The sequence below is a fragment of the Centruroides sculpturatus genome, unplaced genomic scaffold (genome assembly GCF_000671375.1).
Source record: "Centruroides sculpturatus isolate CEXI.00-Female unplaced genomic scaffold, Cexi_2.0 scaffold426, whole genome shotgun sequence".
In the NCBI taxonomy this organism is placed as follows: Eukaryota; Metazoa; Arthropoda; class Arachnida; order Scorpiones; family Buthidae; genus Centruroides; species Centruroides sculpturatus.
Window position 1 is genome coordinate 480,367 of NW_019384749.1, and position 26,822 is coordinate 507,188.

General features: G+C 27.2%; 1 protein-coding gene across 2 annotated transcripts in view; it reads left to right on the forward strand.

The window, feature by feature from the left end:
* The window catches only part of LOC111628532 (potassium voltage-gated channel protein eag-like), a 77,564-nt gene extending 53,654 nt beyond the window's left edge, over positions 1-23,910 (forward strand). Inside the window, exons 3-11 of one of the 2 annotated variants that reach the window (XM_023372344.1) lie at positions 15,953-16,081; positions 16,150-16,274; positions 16,355-16,750; positions 16,830-17,253; positions 18,160-18,359; positions 19,757-20,009; positions 20,584-20,780; positions 21,000-21,480; positions 21,559-23,910. In XM_023372344.1, coding sequence (XP_023228112.1) covers positions 15,953-16,081; positions 16,150-16,274; positions 16,355-16,750; positions 16,830-17,253; positions 18,160-18,359; positions 19,757-20,009; positions 20,584-20,780; positions 21,000-21,480; positions 21,559-22,094 — 2,741 coding nt within the window. In that variant the 3' untranslated portion in view covers positions 22,095-23,910. Of the gene's footprint in view, positions 1-15,952; positions 16,082-16,149; positions 16,275-16,354; positions 16,751-16,829; positions 17,254-18,159; positions 18,360-19,756; positions 20,010-20,583; positions 20,781-20,999 lie in introns of both variants that reach the window. The other variant, XM_023372343.1, reaches the window with a different exon arrangement.
* Positions 23,911-26,822: the final 2,912 nt, after the last annotated feature.

Below are 26,822 nucleotides of genomic sequence, written 5' to 3' on the forward strand. Positions count from 1 at the left end.
ATAAATAAATGTATTAACAATCTGCACTTGATCAATGTAGCCAAACGATCAATTCCATCCCATAATATTATATAAAGTTGACTTTTGAGAAGGTCGATTGATTTCTTGAAACATCAATCGGGAAAACGGAAGAAAAACCATTAATCTTCATTGATATCGATTAAAAAAAAATTTTAAACCCTAAATATTTTTATATTCTATTCAATTTTTCTTTTCAGATTTATTCGCTTTTTACCAAAATGAAAAATCTAGAAAATCGTTTTCTAGAATAATCAACCAATTAAAGGAGCGAAAAATGATACGTTCTTGGTTTAAAAAACAAATGAATTTCTTAATTAAAGTATTGATTTTAGTTATAATCTGTTAGATACATTTTAGTTTTACTGTTATCATCATGGGCTTCCGTAGAGGGGCAAACAGGGCACTTGCCCTTTTCTGGGATAGAGTAAAAATTTCTACAAATTATAATCGTAAAACCTTACACCCTCGGCTATGGGACGTTTTGTCTGTCTTTTGTATTCGTGCAATGGTATATTTTATAATTTACTTATGAATAAACCCCTTAAATTAAATAAAAAATTTATTGATGCAATAATTTGTCTCTACGCTTTGCTCCTCCTAGAAAATTTTCATCGGACTCTCGTGGTTATTATTATTATACAGTGCATTTTAGAGTAAATCTGAGTCTAACTCTTATTGAATTTTAAAAATGGCGCAAATTTTTCTGTAAGTTAATATAGAAAAATTGTAATTGTGTTTAATTTATTTTGATTTGACAAACTGTGACAAGTTATAATTAATTATTCTTTATTTATATCTGATATTCCTTGTCTTTTATGAATATTTCTATAAATTGTCGTAGTGTTTTTCATCCAGATACCGCGCTGTAAGAAATGGGGATTCGAACCCGATCCAGACTATCATAATTATATATGGGCAATACTGTTTAATACTGGAGCATTATGGCATAATATGGCAATAGTGGACAATATTGAAGCATTGTTTCGTATCTCATGAGGGTCAAACCCAACCCATAATGGGAATAATTATGGAGAATTANTTTTATGTGAAATAATGAATGACAATTTAATATTTTCACGTTTACTTCTATCCATTTGTCGGTTAGTTTATTCAATTATCGAAAAGGAAAAGAGAAATGTTTTCAAATTGAATTTTTATAATAAAAATGGCATGCCTTAATCCAAAAATATTAACTTTTCGATGCGGGTATGTGTACAGAACACGAAATGACTTGACTTTTCCTTGTTATCTTTTTACCAGAGGGTGATTAATACTCAACTGAAGAAGACAGAAATCTTAACAGTTAATATAAAAGAAATTCAACACTTCGGTACAAATAAATTCAATTATTATTTTATTCTTTTCCACTTAAATTTTGAATCTAACAAAATTGAAAATTGTGAATATAATAAAACAATTATTTATTGTAGCATCGTCACAATGCCAGGCTGTCATTTTTAATCATTTTTTAAAATTTATTTAATTTAAAATATATGCTCTCCACCTTAAATTAGTAGTGTCATGCCCCTGTACATCATACTTTTCCTTTAACAATAGAGTTGTGCAGGTAAACTGCTTTCAGGGGAAATTTTTTTGAATTGAAATAACATGACTTTCGGTTTATATAGGAAGTTCGTATATAGTTAATCAGGGCCTCTTGTCCCTAAGGTTTCCAGACTGACAGACGGACGACAGTGATAATTTATAGGTCTACAATATTTTCAAATTGCAGCCAAAAAATTGAGATTATTTTTCTTTTTTTATGATTAATTTTCATTCGGAAATTTAATTACCACCACATAACCGATTATTCTTTTTTCCGAGGGATGTAATATAGTTAGAATTATGTATGATTAATTAATCGTAACTAATTAGATTAAGATTAATACGAATGACATTAAATTGACTTGTTAATGCATATTAATAGCACCTGCTGTTCGTAGTGTATCGAAATGTATGTTTAAACTGCAGGAGAACACGTTTTAAAGGCGATACAAACATCTATGAAATTGTTTCTACTCAGCTTTGTTTCTTGTAGCAGTAAAATGTCAAGTTTCTTCATTCGAGCATATTTAAATAGTTTTAAATATAGGTTATAAGTATAAGGAGTATGAAAAATAGTTTACGTGATAAATAAGCTGTTAGATTTTTACATAATATTTAAATATTTATAGAATATTTTGTTATTTAAAAGTGATAAAGTTATGATACAAAACGATAAATTTATGCAATTTTGTCATGCTACAAGTTGCTTAAACTAATTCTGTATTTTTAGTTAGGAATTCCCTTCTTAGAATATTATAAAAACCTGATATTACCACGCAATAATATCATTTTTAATTCATTATTTCTCAGATTCAATTGAATGAATTCTAGAATTAATCGAGTACTAATTTAATTTAGCATTTCTCAGGTTTAATTCAGTTCTATCCATGTTTAATTCAGTAGTTTTTGGGTTAGTCAATTGCTTTTCAGGTGTAATTCAATGCTTTCAAACTTTAAATATTACATTTTCAGTCGTATCAACCTGTAAATAGGGTTGCAGACGTTCCGATTTTCCGGGATTTTTCCAGATTTTTTCCGATTGCCATCTAGCCACAGGAGGATTTTACTCTAAAAACTGCTCTTATAATGAAGTATATTTTTCTGTTCTCATATTTTAAATATGAAAATAGCAAAAGTTTATACTTAAAAATACTTGAAAATCATTGCATTAAATACAAAAATAGGTAATTTTTAAAATTTCCTTTGCCAAACCTACCTTATTATCGAAAATACGTTTACTATTGATTAGTCAAATTACACGTTGTTTCGGTTTCTAGATTGAAAATGCGTGATAAAGTTTCTATATTTACGCACGTATATTATTACTTTCCTGTTGTAAACAATATAAACTAAATGGTAATAACAGTAATATAAGAATCGTATTATCTGTTCAATTTTGTCTGATCACAATGCATTGCAATAATATCTCTCGCTCATCTTCGGATCCAGCATCTCGATAACATATTATAGGAAGAGGCTCATAGATCTCTAATGAAACATTCGATATAATCATCGAATCGTGTAATTTTTAATTAAATCTTTAATTACCAAGTTTATTTAATTGCTTACATAAATTACATAATTGCTAAGTAATCGTTTCCTACATTTTATGGTCGTTACTCTTTGTTTTCTAATAACAAATAATATTTCTTACATTTAAAATTCACTCTGAATCGAACGTAAAATATTTCCACTTGTCATATTGAAAAATAAAAAAATAAAAAAATTATACTTTAGAAGTTAATCTAGTATCAAAAACGTTCGATTCAGCACCACACACAGTCCTGGGAAAAACACCACACAAAAGCGCCAATTCTGCCAGCTAAAAAACACACATCAACAAAAAAATATTGGAGTAGCCCAAGACGTAACCGTAGATTTCAGCGCCATAGCACTAGCGAAAATTTAAATTTGCCGACTGGAATTCTTTCGGATAACTGACGTTTCGAATAAACGACTTTCGGATAAACGACGCTCTACTGTAGTTTCATCTTTTCGTATACATTCTATAAAGGATAAATTATTGTAAACGATTTAATTCTCAATTCGTTGTAAAGAATCTTAACAGTTCCTTTACTCAATAATCTCGTTAATCAACACTTAAAATATAATTACTTGTATATAAACTATCATTTATTCCTTTGTCAGTGAATCTTATTATTTTTCCTGCTCGACAACTTTATATTTCATTATGGGATGTCTTGTTACCACGAAAATCCTAGTCTTTATTCAGAAGATTAACTTATAAATTTTGCACGAACAATTTACTTTCTTTTTCCTTTAGTCGAATAATTTTGTTTATGAAAAAAACAATTTTAGACTAAACTTATTTTAGCAGTCATTAGAATGGCATAATTACACTCTCCAAGCGACATGATCATTCTAATTTAATATAATAATAATAGAGCTGCGTATCACAGAATGCCTGTGGATTTAGAAAACAAATCTAAATCTTAATGCTAAAATAGACACTATAAAATTACACAGATAATTTATAAATTCTTGATTTTTAAATACAGCGTTTGTAAAAGACAATACCATATTGTTATAACTCATATCAACATAATTTTATTGTCTAAAATCCCATTATAAAAATCTTAAAATTGTGTGAGGATTATAAAAATGTTTTTTATTTCGATAGCAAGAAAAGATTACTTAACAATATTCATTTCTTTTTATTTGTTTATTAATTTATCAGCCTTACAAAGGAAATGTCATATAAGACTTAAGATAACGTTTTCCAGGTTAACAATTGAGCCCGATTAAAACATAAAATAAATTAAAGATGAAAATGAAGTAACAATAAACAAAATAAACAAACACGAAATGAAAATTGTCGATAAGTAACAAAGGGTTTAAGTAATTAAAAGTTTGATGAATTATATNAGTGCTGATTGTGATTTTTCCCCCGCTCTTAATGCTCTCGTGATGAGTTAAGATTTCTAATAATTTTACTTTAAATATAGCGAGAAAAATTGAATAACTGGATAAGTTTTTATCGCTAGAAATATGTCTTTCAATATTAGTTTAATATCTTTATCGATCCTCTTGTACCATGTGCATATATACATGTACAGAAACTGGCAGATTAAGTTTCATGCGAAGAAAATTATTCTTGTTGTGTGGTGTATATGGTAAATATTTCAATTCTTTACATTAACTTTTTTTTAATAATTTCTTGATTTATTTTTAGAGAAAAAAAAGAAAAAAAAAGTACATTTCTATTCCCTCAAATCAATATTCTGTAACAAGAAACATTCGATTTGTAAGTACTTAACTAAAGCAAGAATGATAAAAATTGTTACATCTAAAAAAAAAGCAATTTTATTTATTTTCCTTAATTCTTTCATTTAGGGATATATAGAAATATATTTTTATCTTCTTTTTCATAATCTTATTCTTCAGTTTTGATACTTAACAATAATAGAAACACAATTTACAAGGGATTAAAATAATATTTTACATAAATTCTCTTAAAAAATCTTTTTTTCATTCATAAAATTACAATTTTTATATCTTATATCTTAATTTTAATGTATTTAAATAAGTGTTACTAATCAACTCAATGTTTTTTTTTAAAATCTCTTTAAAGTAGATATTTTCAATTTTAAATTAAATTTACATAGTTTTTAATTAAGTTTTTCTTAAAGAAAAGAAAGAAAAAAAAAATTCAACTGTAATTTTTGATGTTTAGGACAAGTTCTTCTTCATTTTTACTTTAATAAACTCTTCACTTTTCGTATATTTAACTTTAATCGATATTATATTTCTTGACATATTTTAGAATTTATCAAATTTTATATATTATTTATATTCATAAAATAAATGTGTATTTAAGTGACAGGCTTTTGATTTGTGTTGACCTACTTGACTTGGTTCAATCGAAATATTTGCCTGCAGGAAAGATTATAATAAAGAGATTTTGTATCTTAGTTGAACGATTTGATGCCAAATTTTGATTTTCTTTGTGCCTTACATTTATTTCTCTTTTATCTATACAATAAATAGGAGATTGTCAATGTTATTTCAACCATACTTTTTACATTTATTCTTACAGGTACACGCACATACAAATAGAGAAAATAATATATATATATTAATAGATAGGAATGTCATTAGATAGACTTTTTAAAGACATTTTTAACCTTTACTCTCAGCCGGATAATTAAAAAATCAATGGAAAATGAGAAATGAAACTCCTAATGCCGATGCCCACTCTTTACATCTCCTCCAACAATCAAGGTGACCTTAAACTTGGAAATTGGTGATATTGACGGTTTACGCTTTATGACACAATAAACGATTTAAGAAGAAGTATTTTCTTGTATAAAAATAGAATTATTGATATCATTTGAATGAATAAAGTCAAGTTTTCGAGAAGATTTTAACTTCAAAGTTATTTCGATTGATCAAATCATTTAAGAAGTGCAATTAGAAAAACTTGAAAAAAAAAATAATTTCTTTTGATAAATTACAGTTTGTTGATTCAATCGATTGCCAATTATTTAAAGAAAATAATTTATAAAAATCTTGAAGAGAATTGTAAGAATAGTCTACCTCCTCCGAAACATTCGCGTGCTCTCCATTAAAATTGCATTGGAAAAAGAGAAATTGATGATAAAGGATTTTCTTTCGCATCCATGCTTCCATCACTATGTCAAAAAAAAAGTAAATTTTGCAAAAAAAAAAATTAAATAAAAAAGTAAGATTAATTTTGTAGTTAACAGACTTTAGTTACTTTAATAATGATTCATCACTTAATCGAACTTTTCTATATNTAAATATATTTTTAAACAGGATTTTAAACGAAGCATAATTAAAAATTTCGTGACACTGTCAAATTTGAAACATTTTTGTTTTGTCTGTTAAATTGGGTGTGTCTAGATATTATTTCAGGTAACTTTCAAGGCGTTATACTTATTTTTAATGATTTTTTATTGAGTTTTTTTTTTAAATTCCACCCTCGATACATCGAATAATGTCGTGTGTCTTTCGCGTACCAACCTGTTAAAAATCGATAAAAGATTATTAAAACTGTTTAGCTATGATATGTTTAACGCGACTTTTGCCACACCCTGTGCATTCAAGAATTTTATTATGACTCAAGAAAATGCTAAATTAATCATTTAAAGTATTTTAAACGCTATAATCAAGTTAAAATGAATGTAGAATCGTGTTTTACAATTACATTTTAGTTAATGATTATCATTTAGGATAAAATGCTGAATTTCTAACTGTACGGCCATCTGTGGAGGATGATTGTAACTAGATTATCATAAATACGTTGTAGAGTGACTAAAAATCGTTATTGTGATCGAACAACAGCATAGTTTTTATGATATTCGATATTTTTTCGTGCTACAATATGCCATTTTTCAGCTTCTAAAATACTTCTTGGGATATAACATGTTGAATGGATTTGTAGTTTATATTATCGATATTATCAGAGTAAATATTAATTATAAATTAATCAGAATGTTTATTCTTATACTGTTATAATATCAAGAAATCAATATTAATATAATTTACAAGTAAATTCTACTTTAAAATTGATATTGTGTTAATTAAACGCGGAATAAGTCTGATCCCACTTGAGATACGACACATGACTCCTCCTCTATCTCTTCATCCTCTCGACCTTTAACTACTAAAATTTAATAACATCAAAGTCCCATATATAGAAATAAACCTGTCAAGTTTCAAAATTTTTGTTTCAATCCTGAGATATAATACAAAATAGATGCCGATACACCCACATATATACAGAAAGGTATTTTTTTATATATTTTTGTGGCTCCTGGAGTGTTAAAACGCCAGAAATTAGAAAAATAAAAGAGAAAAAAGATGATATTTTCCCTATTTTATATTCGATAAGAGGCAGGAAATATTTCTATGATCAACTGTTTTCTTAATTGTGAAATTTACCACATGGTATATAGAAATATTTGCATAATTATACATAAACCACATGTTTAATGATGACGATATTAAATATAAGGTATTATCTTATAGTATTCTTTGTCAAAGTTATAATTATTTAATTGTAATTTTAATTATAGGTGTTATCCATCCTTGATAATAAGAATATTTATTGGTCTAATATTCTTAGTATTACATTTAATATTTAAAGATGTTTATGGAAAAAATACGTGTCTGTCTCTCTCTCTACATATTATTACAATATTAATAAGATTATAATGAAGAATAAATAATAATATTATCAATAATTCGTCCCTATAATATATTACATATCTGCAGAAACAAAGTATTTACATTGCTTATAATTTAATAATGATAATTATATTTTTATTGTAGAAAATAAATATGTTTGTGAAGCTTTCAACCGATGATATTATAAAAAATCGAAGATATCTTTAATTAGATTTAGATTTTCTAAAGGTGTTAAGTATCTAGAGATGATTTAGATGTGCTGTAATGATAAAAAAAAATAAGTCTAAGAACAAGATAATTTTTAGATTAAAATTCATGAAAGATGAACTGTTCTATTGATTAACCTATTCCATTGTTTGATTATCCTATTGACGATGATGTTTTATTCAATAAGACTTTAAATGCTTCTCAATTGATATTATACGNAATACAATATTCTGCTTTAATATATATATTTTTTTTATAAATTGATAGTTTAAAAACATAATTTATACGAGTAAGATTTTCTTAAATGAATGATAAAAAATTCATTTTTATTATCTTATCATCTTGATAAAGTTGTAAACAATATTATATAAATAAATATATATATATATTTACAAATTTAGCAATTAAAGTTGATAGCAACATGTGATCTGTTGCTATAAAAAAAAATTCGTAAAAATATATTTACAATTTCTAAATAGACGAAATGAAAGAAAGCAATTATTATAATGATCCGGTTTTCGGATAAGATCGAAATTATCGAGTTAAAGCAGCTGAACTAATGCAGTTTTATAAATGGAAAAATGTCGATTTTTCTAGCAAGTACTCGTACAATTTGTGGTTGATTGTTAGAAATGACAATTGAAGCAAACACTCCAATGAAGAAACAATTGTTAACACATAACATGAAAGAAAGAAAAAAAAACACACAAAAGTTGGATGTGTCTTTAGTTGAAAAGCAATAGATTAAGTATTTGCTGATAGATAAAAGACGAGACTTGAATGTAAAGTTCTATCCCAGACGTTTTGATATCCATATATATTTGGAACCGTTTCAAATTATATAAGGATAAATAAGAAATTCCTTAAAGATAGAAAAAAAATATATTAATTTAATTGTAAAACAAAACCCACAATTTAATTTAAAACGTATCTATTTTTATATTAATTTCTTTAATTCTTTGTTTACTTCTTATTTATTTATTTTTTTTTTTATTTTGATAAATGTAGTTAATAAGAACACTCTAGACTTCATGATAAGAGACCGATTTTTAAATAAAAGCTTTTACTGAAGAGGAAAAAAATCATACGTTAGTAATTTATCGATTTAAATTAATATGAATAATAAAAGTATCGTTTGCATTTGTTCACATTTGACACGATTTTCATCAATTATACTTAATTTACAAGCTTTCGTCGTTATATTATTAATGCTATAAAATCTATGATAGCTGCAAAAAAAACAAGCTCAGTTAGATATACACGTCGTGATTTTTTATATAAAATTTAGTTTTTTTAATTAAATATTTATCAAAATAGAATAGAAATAATTATATTACAAATTTTGCAGCGTTTAACTACAAATAATGCTGAATTGTATAAATCAAGAATTTATTGTACCTGTACACTCGAGTTTAGACTAATTTGAAACATCTCTTGCACAATTGCAAGTCATTGTCAACATTGCTATTGTATATAGTTGCCATTTTAAGAATTGCAACTCTTCTTTAACAATACGTCATTTGAGTTTCATTCGTCGGTTTCAATACCTGAAGTAGGATTAGATCCAATGAAAAGAATGAAAATGAATAACGAGCAATGCTTTAACCTCTTCATTCAAAACGATGCAAAAACCAATGTCTTTTTACATTTTTCGATTTTACTTTCCCTGCTGTTATGCATATGACACGGGAAAGTATTGTAATCGCGTCAAATTTTATCCTCCGGAGTTTCTGCAAATCTCCACGTTTTGAGACTCCCAAATCCAAAAACAGTTTTAAAAAACAAGGAAAAAATTTCATAGATATGTGTGTATGGGTATGTTAACGTCCATTTCGTTTAATATCACGGGTTTGGGGTAAAGATTAAGAAACGAAATTTAGCATGGTAACTCGTAAATAAAGGGCACTGATGCTATTAAATTTTGGTGGTTAAAGGTGGAGATTATGAAAAATCGGATTAGGATAAAATGCTGAATTTCTAACTGTACGGCCATCTGTGGAGGATGATTGTAACTAGATTATCATAAATACGTTGTAGAGTGACTAAAAATCGTTATTGTGATCGAACAACAGCATAGTTTTTATGATATTCGATATTTTTTCGTGCTACAATATGCCATTTTTCAGCTTCTAAAATACTTCTTGGGATATAACATGTTGAATGGATTTGTAGTTTATATTATCGATATTATCNAAGAAATTTTTTACAATTCAACAAAATTACTTCTCTTAAGCTTCTGTTATTATATGAATTTTATAACCTAGTATAATTGAAAATTATCGGACTTTTTAATGGTCTCCTTAACCTCCCGTTCGAGTGCTGGGAAAGTCGAGCACGTGTCCTTGCCAGCTTTTTTATTATTGATCAAATTCATAAAATTATTTTATATTATATTTTAAAACTCTACATCGCATGTGAAAATGTGTTGCGATTGACATTAGTGAGAAAAAAGAATATTTATATTTCACAAAACTTCACATAAGATTTACTTTATCTACGAATTAATTAAAGGAATGATATTTTTTAATTAAAATATTAAATTAATAGCAACGAGACTCGTAACAAAAGTTACACGAAACTATCTTCTTCCTTTTTTATAATAACAATAAAAATAATTTTGAATTTCTTAATTTTATTTTTTTTTTACAAAAGACCCACTTGACATTCTTTGTAAGTATCGCATATCTTTATTGCAGCAATTAAAAGTTGTTCCCATATTAAAATACCGCGATTAATTATGTTAACGAGTGAAGTGGCGATTACAATTGTCAACATTTAACAATAAGAACTGGAACTTCTCCATAACTAACTCTTTATTTCACTTTATGTTCAGCACTAACATCTGGCAACGAAAATAGATAAAGTAAAAGTCTAAATTACAAAAATTAAAGTTTGTTATGAAAATTTAGAATAAATTTATTGTATTTTTTTGTGATACGATGATGCTAAATGATCACTAATCACAAATCTTAACCAATTGTTCTTTGGCATTCTTAACAAATTTAGGCGTTGCATCCCAATTACTTCGTTACAAATCAATTTATTACTTTAAAATCTTTAAAAAAAAAATCGATAAAAATAAATATTCCTTAGAAAAAATTTAAAAAATTGTTGCTCTTTTTCTTTTAGAAGACGTTGTTCATTATTCATTTCGTATGAATTTTCAAATTCTTACTTTAAATCTAAAATCTCAAATATTTTTTTAGAATGTTCTAAAGTAATGACTTTAAATTTTCTGGAAAAAAAAATATTTAAGTCGCTGTAGCTTGGTAAAAAGTCAAAAATCTTTTTTTTTCAAAGTTACAGCAACTTGTAACGAATTGCAAAGAGAAATTTTTAGAAATTCGTTATTTTTTTTTTCGCTTACTTCCCCCCTTGTAACTTTAAACGTTTCTTGTTATCAAATCGGAATCCTTTATATAAAATTTCATCGATTGACAATATAGTTTCATATATAGTAACCTTAAAATTGACTAGATAGGTGTGTAAAATTTAAAATTAATGCAAAGTAGATAGAAATTCAGAGTCACTAGATTATTCTGTTGCAAGCTTGTTGAATAAATTCCTCAAAATTGAAGTGAATTTTATAAGTGAGGTAATACAATATTCTGCTTTAATATATATATTTTTTTTTTTTCTCTCTTTATTTTACTTTTATAAAACGTGATATAATACAGTAAATGTTGACAAGAATAACATTATTTATTTATACTAATAATAGCAATCTTATACAAATATTACATATTCTGTACTGTACTTCTACAATATCAGATATTGAGTTCCTTTTTTTCAGATCTTTTCTTCCGATTTTCCTTTTAATTTCAATTTGAGTAGCTCAGAAATGCAATATTTTTTTTAATTTCATAGAAAGGACAAGAAATTATGAATTATAATTCGCTTTTTTAATTAAATAATCTGAAGATATTTTCGTGAAAATTAACTTTGTTTGCTTAACTTTGTTCATGACACATGATATTTTTTTTCCATTTTCTAAAGGTGTTAAGTATCTAGAGATGATTTAGATGTGCTGTAATGATAAAAAAAAAATAAGTCTAAGAACAAGATAATTTTTAGATTAAAATTCATGAAAGATGAACTGTTCTATTGATTAACCTATTCCATTGTTTGATTATCCTATTGACGATGATGTTTTATTCAATAAGACTTTAAATGCTTCTCAATTGATATTATACGAGAGTTTTACATTGCAACCAGCAAAAATTTTACAAGAACTGTGTGATTTTTTTTTACAAGAACGAGTAAGATTTTCTTAAATGAATGATAAAAAATTCATTTTTATTATCTTATCATCTTGATAAAGTTGCAAACAATATTATAAATAAATATATATATATATTTACAAATTTAGCAATTAAAGTTGATANCATATATAGTTTATATATATAATTTTCGTGTCGAAATCAGTTTATAATATGTCATACGTTTCGATTTAGTAAAGTACAGAGAGAAATATTAACTAGAAACTAATATTAGGAAGCACGAAAAGGTAGTGGTCACTGGAATTTTTAATGGTAAAATATTAATGTAGTGATGTTATGGTAAACACGACAATATGTTTTGATAAAAAAATAATGGATTTCATAGTAAATGCGATCGTTTTTTCACAAAATAATGATAGATTTTATGATAAATTTGATCGTTTTTAATCATAAATATGACGAATTTACAAAAAAAATTGTTTTGATAAATATTTTTTATGATTAATAAAAACAAATTTTTAAAAGTATTTTTATATTTCTAATGCAATATATTAATAAGAAATGTGTTTGTTTATTAAATTTTATTTTATTTTTATATATATATTTAGAAAATAGATAAAAGTAAATATGAACTTCGTATGTCTTTCGTGTTACTTTTATACAGTCTAAACAACGAGTTGCTGAGAAATAATCTTAAGTAGAAGTAAGAAAACGTGACAAGATTTACAAATTGATGGAGAAATTCAAACAACAAGACAATTTATTATATTTTTCTCAACGTTCTAACTTAATATTTTTACGAAATTAGATATAAAAATTCTTGTTTATCAACAAGAAGTCAAATATTATCACATGTTTGAAAATTGCTGTAAACGAAACGAAAATATTTTTCGTTAATTAAAGAGGGAATTCAATATTTCGATGTAAAATATTGATTCGAAGATCGTTTTCCTTTTAAGTTTTCGAGGTAATTAAATAACTGTTAATGACATTTACTTCCTAAAGCAAATTAATTTAGAATTACAAAATTTATGACTCGTCTTTTATATAATTTTATTATTTTTTTCTTTTTTTTTTATAATTGAAAATAGCAGAATGTTTAACTTTCTTATTATTATTATCAGAATGAATATTTTTCTATTTTAAAATTGATTTATAAAGCTTTAAATCATATACAAAAAAACTGTTTGATAAAAATTAATCAAATTTATTAAACACTTACACGATGATAAATTTATTTATTTAACCAAATTTTTATGGAGAATTTTTATGGAGATTTTATATTATTTCTCTTCACGTTTTTCAGATATTCATCCAAATGTTTTCGTGTGTTCGTTCTTCGTGAAAACATAAAGAATGAAGGTTATCTGAAGTAATATCTATCACATGTCTTTCTTTGAAATAAATATGAAATCCAGAGCTGTAGTCGAAATGATAGCTGTATGAACATATCTGTAAATTGCAAATTCAAACGTCCAACAATGACCGAATGGACAAAAACACCGAATACTTGAACGTTAGTCGTGTGGGTTCGTGTCTGACCAACGGACTGGTTGCTTGAAGTTTTTTCGAGTTTTCTTCGGATTCTGAATAGAGGCTCTTAAATATGTGCCAGTTTCCTATAGAAAGTCTTCCCGGGAGACACCCACTCCTTAGTAGATTGTCTTTGTGCTGCGTTGCCTTATCTCAATAATCCAATCCAATTCAAATCCAGAGTGATATCTGAAGACATTTCACTGTGGATTTTGTAGATATCATTTCCGATTCGATATAGATTTCGACATCATTCAGATTTTCATGTATTACTCTAGATAACACTCTTAATCACACAATTGTATTCTGATAAGTAGATATCAGCTATTTATTAAGACAATATTGTAGATATCTTAAGAAGTAAAAATATAATCCTAGACTTCATTTTCTTTTTTTTTTGTTTATTGATTTTTGGCTATCGTTCGACGTATAGATGTTTTCGAATAGTTATTTTCTGATATTCATATATCTTCACATATTATTTATATCTGCAAACATTTGTTTTTGGAATAGAGTTATAATGTCTGACAACAAGTTATTTTCAGATATAAATACGTGTAGATATTGATTCGACTATTTCCGTTTAGTCTAAGAATTGGAAAAGATTCACGGTTCTTTTTTTTCTGTTAAAAAAATAAAGACCAGGTGTCATCGATCTCACCAATCAAACCCTATACATCTCTTGTCGACTGGACATCACGAGAACTACGTTCTAAATCCAATCGTGAGAATCTTCCAAGCATTTATTTCGATACGCCTCCATAGAAAAGAGAAGAGAAAAAAAAACATCCAGTATTGATTTCGAGAAGTTTACAAGAGTTTGAAAAAGTTGAAAATCAATTCTTCTTCTATTTTTTATTCCTTTTGTTAAAGTGATAACGTTAATAAAGTTTCTTTGTTAATTTCGAACGGGTTTTTACTTTATTTAAATCTATTGATAAAACACTTATACAATATTGAACTAGTTAAGAGATTTACATGTAGAATACAGTATATAATTTTTTTTATTTTTGCATATTTTTTTAAAAAATACAGGAAAACCTGTGTAAAACGGAATCGCCCACTTTTAAACAGGTGCTTTTTTAACGTAGAAAATCGTTCCATTTCGAAGAATTTCTCCGTTTAGGCAGGTTTCCGTCTTATTCAAGTTCCGCTTTACGCAGATTTTACTGTATTTTAAAACTGTGGTGTTTTATAATTATATTAATTTTATACATAAAATGTAATAGAATATAAAAATAAGAGATTATTTGGAATAGGTTCATAAATAGTCAACAACCGAGAGAAGCCGCGATCTACTGGTTGGGTAACTTAATAATGGTTGTTCGTGATATTAAACACGTGTTCCTAATTATATTACAACATATCTTTTACAGACGTAAGTATAAAGTTGAGAAACATTATTCTAAATATGTTAAAATACTTTGCAATTGCAATTATAAAATTCTAAAAATGTACAGTACGTTATAAATGGGTTTAAAAATTCAACAGAGGGAAGGAACTAGATGTTTATAAAATAACTTTAATAAATTCTGTTTCTGGCTAAGTTTAATTCTCATTAAAAGAGGGAAGAAATAAACTAAAAAAAAAGAAAAACAGAAGAATGAAAAATGTAGAAGTCTAAATTGGATCTTCAGATATTGTTAAACTTTAATCCCAGAGTTAATTGAGATATTAATCATTTTGTGGTTTTACAAAATTTAATTTGTTAAACCAGAAAAATGCAAATTACGATGCCATCATGTTTCACAATATATTTAATTCTTTTACTTTTATTTCTTTAAAGAAATACTGAATAGTTTTACAAAGCTTTTCTGGTGCATAATATATACATATATATAAAGAATTAGAATTGATTTATCAACAATTTCTGATCTTTATTAAAATAAAGAGTTTTAAAAGTATATTTGTGAAAGCTCTAAACTTTCTATTTAAATTACAATTAATTTTTATAGATTTATACTTTAAAACATTTTGTAAAATGCACATACGGTTTTAATGTTTGAAATTTTGGCAAAATTTATCATTGTAATGCATGCTTAAATATGTTATTTTGAAATTTGAAAGCTGTGCTGAAGTACTTAGAATAATAATAAAGTTTACTACAATGTTAATTTTTAAAATAATGCACACTCTTAATACTTTGTTTCATATTTATATGCTATTTTGCAAAGAACATTATAGTAAGAAAGTGTTAATACTTTGTCTGCGAGATGTATGATTAATTAATATATATTTTAAATGAAATATTTTAGGAACTCCTCTGTGGTTGTTACTACACGTTGCTCCGATAAAAAACGAAAAAGACATGGTGGTCTTATTTTTGCTCACGTTTCGGGATATAACGGCTCTGAAACAACCTCTAGAGGATGACGCTTCTAAAGGTAAACAATTTAACTCACAGATGTTTTAAAATTGTATTTTTTGTTAATTATCTCCCTTTCGCACATAGGTTTAAGTAAATTTGCAAGATTAGCAAGATCCGTTACTAGAAGTAGATCAGTTTTAGTTCAACAGTTTTCTATTCATTTACCAGCAGTTAAGTCTGATAATGTGAAACAATCGCAAATAGCTCATGTAAGTAATAAATAGATTAAAAAGTAATACGTTAGAAAAATGAATTTATTAAATATTTTTAAAAAAAAATTTATTTTTAGATGATGAGTTTAAATGCGGAAGTTCTTCCACAGTACAGACAAGAAGCACCAAAAACACCCCCTCACATCCTGCTTCATTACTGCGCCTTTAAAGCGATTTGGGATTGGATTATCCTTTGCCTTACATTCTACACGGCAATCATGGTACCTTATAATGTTGCCTATAAGAACAAAACGAGCGAAGATGTCAGTTTGTTAGTACTCGATAGCATTGTCGACGTTATATTTTTCATAGACATTGTTCTTAATTTTCATACTACTTTTGTTGGACCGGGAGGAGAGGTAGTATCAGATCCTAAAATCATTCGAATGAATTATTTAAAAAGTTGGTTCATTATCGATCTTCTCTCTTGTTTGCCTTACGATGTGTTTAACGCCTTCGACCACGATGAAGATGTAAGAATGTCCTTCTTCTTCTTGTTTCTAACAACTATCAAATTACTGTTAACCATCTAATGAATAATTTATTCTACAGGGAATTGGAAGTTTATTCAGTGCGTTGAAAGTTGTCAGGTTGTTGAGGTTAGGAAGAGTGGTAAGAAAGTTGGATAGGTACTTAGAATACGGAGCTGCAATGTTGATCCTCCTGCTATGTTTTTACATGCTGGTGGCTCACTGGTTAGCCTGCATTTGGTACAGTATCGGAAGGAGCGATGCAGAAAATGGTTACACTTACAGTTGGTTGTGGAAATTAGCTAATACCACTCAGAACTATTTCAAGTACAATATTTCGGAAGAGAAAAATCAGATGGAATTAGTTGGTGGACCACCACGCGGTACCATGTATGTCACTGCACTGTATTTCACCATGACTTGCATGACTAGCGTTGGTTTCGGAAATGTTGCAGCCGAAACGGATAACGAAAAAGTTTTCACAATTTGTATGATGATTATCGGAGGTAAGAAACTGAAAAATAAAGAAATTTCATTTATATTATTTTATTTTTTTTATTCATGCAGCAAGTTTTATTCTCGAACATTCTGCCTTTGGAAATTCAATTATTAAAAGATAGACTTTTAATTATGTTAGAAGAAAATTGGTGTTATGCTGTAAAATATTCTTCCGAATTTGCAAAATATTGTAATCTGCTTGGAGAAAAGGTAATTGTAATGAACTATTTAAATAATGAATCTTATTAAAATGTGAACTATTTAAATAATTTATATAGATGTAATTGTTAAATTTAATATAATTTAAATAATATTAACTCAATATTACAATAGAGCATTGATTATCCAAAACAGTTCGGGATTGGGATTGTTTGGATAACTGATCATGTATGAAAAAATATATTAACCTATCCCACGTGGAAATTTTTCTCTGTTGCATATCACTTCACGTTGAATTTTCGTCAATGTTAAGTCTAACGAAAATTTAAAAAAAAAAATAATTGTGGCTATTGTATCGTTAAAAATTATTTCTTTATTTTGCACAAACAAAATAAATATTGAAAAATATAAAAACAAAAAAAATTATATTTCGGAAGTTAATCTAGTTTCAAAAACGTTNACTATTTTTTTTTAAAATATAATTATTTTGTAGGTAAAGGGGATGTTTTTGGTGATGCTTTTTGGAAAGAACCAACGATTGGTCAGTCTTGTGCTAAAGTATTTAGAGATATTAAAGATTTCACGTGACAGTGGCCAAGAAATTCTAATTTAAAAATGTTTTTTACACATTAACTGTAGAGAGGGAATTCATTTATTTCGTGGTAGTGAATATTTCACTATACTAATGAATTATTCATCGTGAAATCTTGGATACCAATAAAGAAAGAAGTTTTCAATCTTTATTTCTCCCTTAGCCCTCCTTTATGCAACAATTTTTGGTCACGTGACAACTATTATCCAGCAAATGACGTCGGCAACCGCTCGCTACCACGAAATGTTGAACAACGTTCGAGAGTTCATGAAATTACATGAAGTTCCCAAAGCATTAAGCGAAAGAGTAATGGATTATGTAGTGTCTACGTGGGCAATGAGTAAAGGTATCGACACGAAAAAGGTAATTATCAATTTATGGATGCGGATTGTGTTATTTCTTTAATGACATCGTATATAAAACTTTTGTTTTTCACAAAGAAAACAACTGAAATCACAGTTTATCAATATTTGCAGCTAGCTGTACTTTAAACGTATTATTCTATAGATACTCGTTTTAAAAAACTCTATTAATTAAACTCCTATTATAAATTCATTTTTAAAATTTGGTGAATACGTAATTTCAAGATAAAAGAAAATAAAAATTAAGTTTTTATTTGAAGAAGTTTAATGTGAAATCATTTATTGCAGTTGCTGGTTGAACTGTCTGAGCTACAATTTTTTTTTTAAATCTTCTTGTTTCAAAGGAACTTTTTCCGGGTAAAAATAACAATAATAAATTTTTGTCCTATTCTCGTCTAAATTTGTAAAATGTATACTCACTGTATATAAAATACTTAGCGTAAAATCGTCGCGACACTAAAAACAAAATAGAAACGGCAGCACCGGAAATCGATGAAACGTCATGAAATTTTTGAACAAGCGAGCCGAGATTGAACGAAACGAAGCAAAGGATTGTCCTTAGGGAGAGAAGCAACAGGAGTACAAAAAGGCGAGAGAAGTTAGAGGAGTAGGAGGGTTGAACCGCCCAGCGCGCGGTAGATTGAGCGAAAGAAGCGAACGAGTGGGGGTTTGTCTGGGGGGTGATTCCTCGAGAGGGTTGAATCGTCACGAAATTTTTATTATGAATAAGCTATACTGAGAAAAAGTGGGCCAAGTCCGTGGGGCAAGCGAGCGAAGCGAACCATATAACCACGGAATTGAAATGTTTTTCTGTGAGACGTTCAAAAAATTGTAATGTTTGACCGATTCTGGAAAAAAATGTTTTTTTGTTTTTGAGGTTTTTTGTATTTTCGATTTTGATGGAGAAAATATGAAAGGAAAGCTTTTTATTTAATTTGAATAAAAGCTATTTTTTTCCCAATTAATTTGAGTGTGGATGTGCATTTCGAAACTGATCTGAATCTACTTTACGGAATCCTCATTTGAAATAAGATAGATGAAGGAATATATATTATTAAAAATTTTTTTTTTATGAATAGTATATATTGGAAACAAATAGGCGAAAAAAGCAGGAAGATGAGCCACCATAGGCAGCAATGAAACAAAGTCCCCTAGTTAGATAATAAAATCACCAACATTTCTAATTAAAAAAAACTAATTTACTTTAATTTTATATTTCTAAACTTTTACATCATAATTTTACATGTAAAAGTTTTGAAAATTTGAAATTTTTTATGCAGAATCATGCGTAACATCGCAAAATCTCTTTTACTCTTTATGGATCATATATTGTCATTTCGATTCAAATAATTAATTCAAATAAAAAACATCATTTTAAAATATTCAAAATATTTTCAGGTCCTTAGTTATTGCCCTAAAGACATGACAGCAGATATTTGCGTCCATTTAAATAGAAAAGTATTCAATGAGCACCCAGCATTTCGTTTAGCTAGTGATGGATGCTTGAGGGCATTGGCTATGTACTTCAGTATGGATCATAGTGCCCCAGGTGACCTTCTCTATCATACAGGAGAGAGTATAGACACTTTATGTTTCGTAGTAACAGGATCTTTGGAGGTGATTCAGGATGACGAAGTGGTTGCAATATTGGGTAAGTTTATAAAAATAGAATTATTTTTCGTTCTATATAGTATCTCTCTTATATCTGTCATAATATTTAAATAAATTTAGTTAATTTAAGTGATATTGATGAATAAATTTCATTAAATTAAAAATTAGTAATGAAGGAAAAGTTGTAAGAAGCAAACATTAAAAAATTTAATACTGTAAATAATAGAAATACGAGATAGATAATATACTAGCTTTATTTAAATTTTAATGATACGATTTTTGTGTTAGAAATTTGTTACAAATCGATAATTACTTTCCCATCTTTGTTCCATTATAAACGAATTTATTTATAGAAACTCATAAATAATGCGATAATAGAATATTGAGAGAATTTTTGTTATAGAAATGAAAAGACGATTTTGAAAATGGATAATTGTCTAGCAGATGAATTTCCTTCAGAACAAAAAATAAATTACTTTTTTAAGAATAATCATTTTAGTCCATAAAAATAAAAATAATTTAATCTTTATGCACTCTTTTCCTCCCCTTTTTAAATACAGGAATTAAGTATTAAAATCTTGACTATTTTTTTTTAAAATATAATTATTTTGTAGGTAAAGGGGATGTTTTTGGTGATGCTTTTTGGAAAGAACCAACGATTGGTCAGTCTTGTGCTAATGTCAGAGCTTTAACGTATTGCGATCTTCACGCTATAAAACGAGATAAACTATTAGAAGTGTTGAATTTTTATCATGCTTTTGCCAATTCTTTTGCGCGAAATCTTATCCTCACCTATAATTTAAGGCACAGGGTAAGTTTTTTTTTGTCAAATGTTTCTAACCTTTGTACTCTAAGAAAATCAATAGTGGTAAGCATCTTAATATTACAGAATCTTTAATTCTATACAGAAATTGACTAACACGATCTCAAATTTTCAATCTATTTATTTACTATATATGCAATTATGCTATTTAAAAACTATTTTTTATTCTTTGATTGTGTTAATTGATTGGATATTTTCTTTCTGCAGTTAATATTTCGAAAAGTATCGGATGTAAAAAGAGAGCGCGAATTGGCAGAGAGAAGAAAGAATGAACCACTGCAAGAACTATCTCAAGATCATTTAGTGAGGAAACTGTTTTCAAAATTTCGAAGAAACGGCCAGGAGAATAGAATTGGTAGTGCGACTTCTGATGTAGAAAAAGGCGTTGCGTCCAGTCCTACAGATGGACCGAGTGAATGTGCCAAATCAATTAACCGTTTTATCCATCCAACAGATAACACAGATAAGAGTAATTCAACAAGCATCAACAAGTTTACAAAATGGAGTTCTAGTACCAGCGAAGACAACGACGGAGACAATAAAGAAAACCATTTGTCTTCAGACAATGTCCTTAAAAAACCAGACTTATTAAAGAAGAGCGATTTTTTGCATGTGGTTAAGGATGCTCGTTCGGCCTCGACTGGAGGAAGCGGCAATCGAAGTTTATCGAAATGGTCTAAAGTTTTAGGTAGGCAAGAGACTATCGAAGAGTCAGTGGAAGAACAAAATGGGGGAGGTCTTAAAACTTCTTCTTCTTCCTTGACAGATAATAAAAGTACGAGAGATCATGAAAGTGGAGGTGGAATCGCAGGAACTAGTGATCTGATGCCCTCGAGGAATTTATCTAGTCCAGAATATCAAAAAATACTTTCAAACTTAATGGACATGAGAGTCGATCTAAAATTAGAACTGCAAAGACTTAATAACAGAATCAATAGGATCGACGAAAATCTAATCGATCTACTAAAACATTTTCCTATAAAACCTTCGAATTCTCGTTCACATCCTCCACTACGCGAACCGGCCATTTCTCTCCCTCTTCTTGTGCTGAGATCAGACAGTCACAGTAGCAGCTATCCAGAAGGAGAAACGAAACGTAACAAGAATGGAATTATGAGAATGGAAAGTGTGCCAATGGTTAGAAGTGAAGAAAAAGCATTATTAGCGAGAAAGAGATCGAAATCTAAAGATACAATATCTGTTAACTCTTCTCCAACAGACTCTGTGGTTAGAGCAATGTTAGAGACTGAAATTGAAGAACAAGATGCAGATGAAAGTTCACAGAGGAAACACAAAGATTAATTCCATGTAACTCACAAATTATAAAATGACTCTAGAGCATCAAATATTTTTTGGTTATTAGGTAAGTTGCTGCATCGTAGATGCAATGGCGCGTTCTGTAGCAATTAGGATTGAGACTCAGCACGATTGAGGAGTTATAAATCAAACTGAGAGAATCGAATAATCCATTCGAATAACATCTTTGGTGCTTGAAAACTCATTTAAACATAAATTGCTACAAATTGCCTTACTTACATTTCAACATTTAAACTGGTTAAAAGTTAAAATTTAAATGTTCCTTATCTCTAAAATCATAAAACATTAAATCAAAACAAATTACTATATACATATACATATATATATGTATATATGTAAGCCTGTATGTATATATATATATATGTTTCTGCCAATGCCAAAAGTTAAATCTAAAATTTAAATATATTATCATCCAAATTAGTTATATAGTAATAGCAATGTGAAGAAAGGAAGTTTTATTGGCAAATTTTGGTGTAATAAAGGATATGGTATATAATAAAGGATGCAGTTGCCAATCAATAACAACAGCAAGAAAGATATACATTTTTGCAATTAGTAGTTTAAATTAATTACCAAGACACATGATAAAATAGTCATCTTGCTAGAATAAATTAGAAAGAAACAATGTTGCATTGATTACAGATTTGTATTTAAAGTGCAGGCATTTGGTGAAAATCTATTAATAATTGTGAAATACATTAATTCATTTTAATAATTAATTAATTTCAAAATAAATATTTTGACTACGTAATATTAATGGAATCAAAGTACAATTGTTACTGAGGCCGGCTTTTACGTATAGACTTTACTGTACTTATAAGCAGGATTTGTTAGTTTTGATTGCATTGCACGACATTATTTTTGAAAGAGCTTAAACGATATGGCACAATTAATAAGATTATTTTTGTATTCATTTCAAAACATAAGTAATAGTAAATTCATTAAATTAGTCAATTCTTTACACTATCCTATTTAAAAATATGCTATCAAAGAGTTGATCAGTTTGTTTTTTTTTTTTTCTTTTTTAGCATACTTGCCAATCATAGCTTATAGATGAGGCTGACTTGGTAGCTAGGAAAGGCTAATTTTGAAATGTAAAAGCTGAGAAATAAAAGCACAGTTTGCAGAAAGACTGTAGTCGACACTTTCAGCAATTTTAAGCACTTTTTCAATCTTCATTCTCTTTATCACAATAATTTGGCTTTTCCTACTAGCAGATTACTAATAGTAAAAACATAAGAGTACAGAGTAATAGTACATTGTACCATATATATAATAACTATTATATAAAAAGTTAATCCTCTATAGAAAAAAATTTTCAAAAATTAATAATTCCTTATAACCTATAGCCTAGAGAATGTGATTTTGGCATGTGACTTAGATTTACAAGAACTTTCAAATTTACTTTCTGGTACGAAAGAGGGGAAGATTTTGTATATCGATCTCGTTTTGATACAAAATTTCATACGTCAATTTAAAAGAAAATTAATTTTTCGTAATTTAATTATACAGTTAAAGCTGTCATTTCGTATGAGCAGGGCAACGTTGAACTCAAAGGAAATGTTAATATTGGAGAAATGGACAAATTCTTTTTAAAAAAAATCCATTATACAAGCAAAGTTGGGATTTTGTGAAGACAATGCATTAAGAATGTAATGGAGACTATCTAATTTAGAGACTGACAGGCTAACAACTGCTTCCAAACTGCGCAAAAGAGGGAGGGTTGGCAATTATGTTTTAGGAATTTGAGATCCACAATTTAAATATTTCATTTAAGTAAATATTTTGTTTATAAATTAGAATTTTTTAGAAAATATTTTCTTAATCTTTGTAATATCTATAAACTTGAAAACTGAATTAAATTAAAAATCTTTTATTGTTTATAAATTTTCTAGAGTGCAGTTTGAAATAACAACAAATAATCCTAACTTTTAAATTTATTTTTTAAAACACAATGTAAATATTTTAATAGGATATTTTTTTTTTATAAAATGTTAAAATTTAATTTAGGATATATTCCATAAATTTAATTCTTGTTTTTAGAAAATATTTTTCAAGTTTTCCATATCTGAGAGGAAATACTCTAGTTTATTGCAAGGGGTGATGGAACATATCATCATCTCTGTGCAACTATTTTCCAAGAAATTTTTAATTTATGAATTATCAATGAATGTATTTTACATAGTGTTTTTCTAAAATATTTTTGAATTTAATAAAAATTTTAAAAATTCCATTCAATTACATAAAGGTGAAAAATGTTAAGTTATATAATGTCAAAATGAAAAATGTGTATTCCAAATTCTTTTAGAAATACTTAACTGAAAAACATATAGATTATTCTAAGAAAAATATTTTTCAAGATTAATTCATGTACAGTAACAATGTATTAGTATTAAAACTTTGAATGAATGTTCTTGGAGATTAACAGCTTCTTTTCACAACCAGATTTGAGCTTGAGATAACTTATTTCAATTGTTTTTCTTCTCTATGTTAATTTAATTTAATTTAAAACTCTAACCAAGTTATTTTTTCACAGGAAATAAAATTCTAAGGACTAAAATATATAGATTTCACTAAATGCCTCAATAGCAGAAGAGTCTATTATATATGATATTAGCAAAATAATACTATATTTCATAACATTAAATCTAGTAAATTAATTTACCTGTTTTATAATTTTGCTATGTCACTTAATATCTTGGCAAGGTGTAATTTGAAAAAAAAAATGATTGTATTATATTCATATAAAAAATATACATATATATATATATATATACGTTTTATGACCAAACGAATTTTCACATGCAGGCGAAGAAACATAAAGGAGGGGACAAATCTTGGATTCCAAATAGTCCATCAAAGGATGCATTGCTTCATTGCTTCACCAGGAAAAAAAATCATACTTCATTTTATTACCAAGTTTGAAATCACAGACCTTGAAGAGTAAGGACTCCACATATTTGGTTCCGTACCACCTTAGGAGTTCATCGCCTTTGATGAATAGAGGGAAATGGCTCAGCTTACTAGGAATATCTTGATCATTCCTTACTTATCTGTGTTGAGGTTCCCAATCCTCCCACAGAAAGTTTAATTCAGAAACCAGTATCTTCAGAAGCGTGCGGGTGTTTCCCAACAGCCGACATCCTACACATTAATAAGAGAAGGAAATCATCGAATAACGGGTCGTGATGGCTTAGGTTCAAATATGAAGAGTGACATGAATGAGGAAGTTTAATTTCGANAAAAAAAAAACTGGTAGCTGCATCCTTATTTTTTATAAATTAATATTTTTTGAAAAAGTTATTTGGCTTTAAATAAATATATATTATGCACATTTAAAGTGTAATTTTAAATAAAATTTCTTAAAAGCATTTATTTTAATACTTTTAATTTTATATAATAAAAAACAACAGCTTTATAAATATATTATTAAAAAAATTGACATAAATATTATACATTTTAAATAAATTTTACAAAAAATAGTTTATTAATTCAAATGTTTAAAAAAAAAAAATAGTTTTTGTTATGCTTTGATTTAAGATCATAATAATATATTTTATATATGCAACGTTTTGCTTTTGCTGATGTAATTTTACAAAGTAGCATAATATAAATCAAAGTTGACAGTATTGCATAATTTTATGCTGACTTCTAGTACATAAGAAATAATTATAAACTATAATACATGTATATATTAGTAAGAAAAGAAAAAAAAAAGAAAAAAATACTATTGAATAAAAATCAACAATATCAAAATATAAATTGTGATGCATTCTCTCCTATTCAATGCGAAAAAATAGTGTAAAAATTAAAATTTAGTTAAATAGTTAATGCACAAAAGTTATAAATGCACACAATAAAAGAAGGAATAACTAGTGCAGTAGATATTAGATTAGACTTTCAAAAATTTTGTAGATAAAAAAAAATATTTGTTTATATTTCATCCAATTACAATATTGCGAATGCCACTGCAAAGAAAAATGGGTTTTAATTTCAAAAGAAATTATTTATGTGCTATTTAAAGTGAAATTACTTAGTTTATATGTCTGGTATCTTGTTTAATTTATCTGCATTATAAGTGAATTTTATTCAGAGAAAAATATAATATAAAATGTATAGAATTGCTTGGTACTGTGCAATATATTGATACTTGTATTAATTTCATAATAATAAGATAAATAAATGCGCAGTGCTGCTGATTTTATATATTGTGACTGCCTATGCAGTAATGTGCCAATGATCATATTAACTTGTTTGCTATATAAAACATTAAACAATCAAATAAAATTATCTTCAAATTATATCCTAAATAAAAGCAAACGAAAAAAAAAATTACCAAAGAAAAAATTAATGCTATATAATTTATAAGCCATGTAATTGTATATAAAAATGTACAAAAATTGTATTTTCTTTATAAAGCTGAAATCAAAATTTTATTTATAAAATACAGAAAAAACTGCTGTTATATGTGAATTTGATGTAACTGAATTTGCATGGTTGATTAATAATTTTCCTTTTGAGGGACCAAAGGAAACTGTGAATAGTTTATTTGCACATGGCTATGTCTTTAAGAATGTAAATATTAAACAAGGAAAAAAATCATACATATATACATAACTTATACATAACTTATATATAAAGTACAGATATATGTCTGTAAATAATGACTAAACATAAAGTTATATATATATGTATATATATATATATATATTG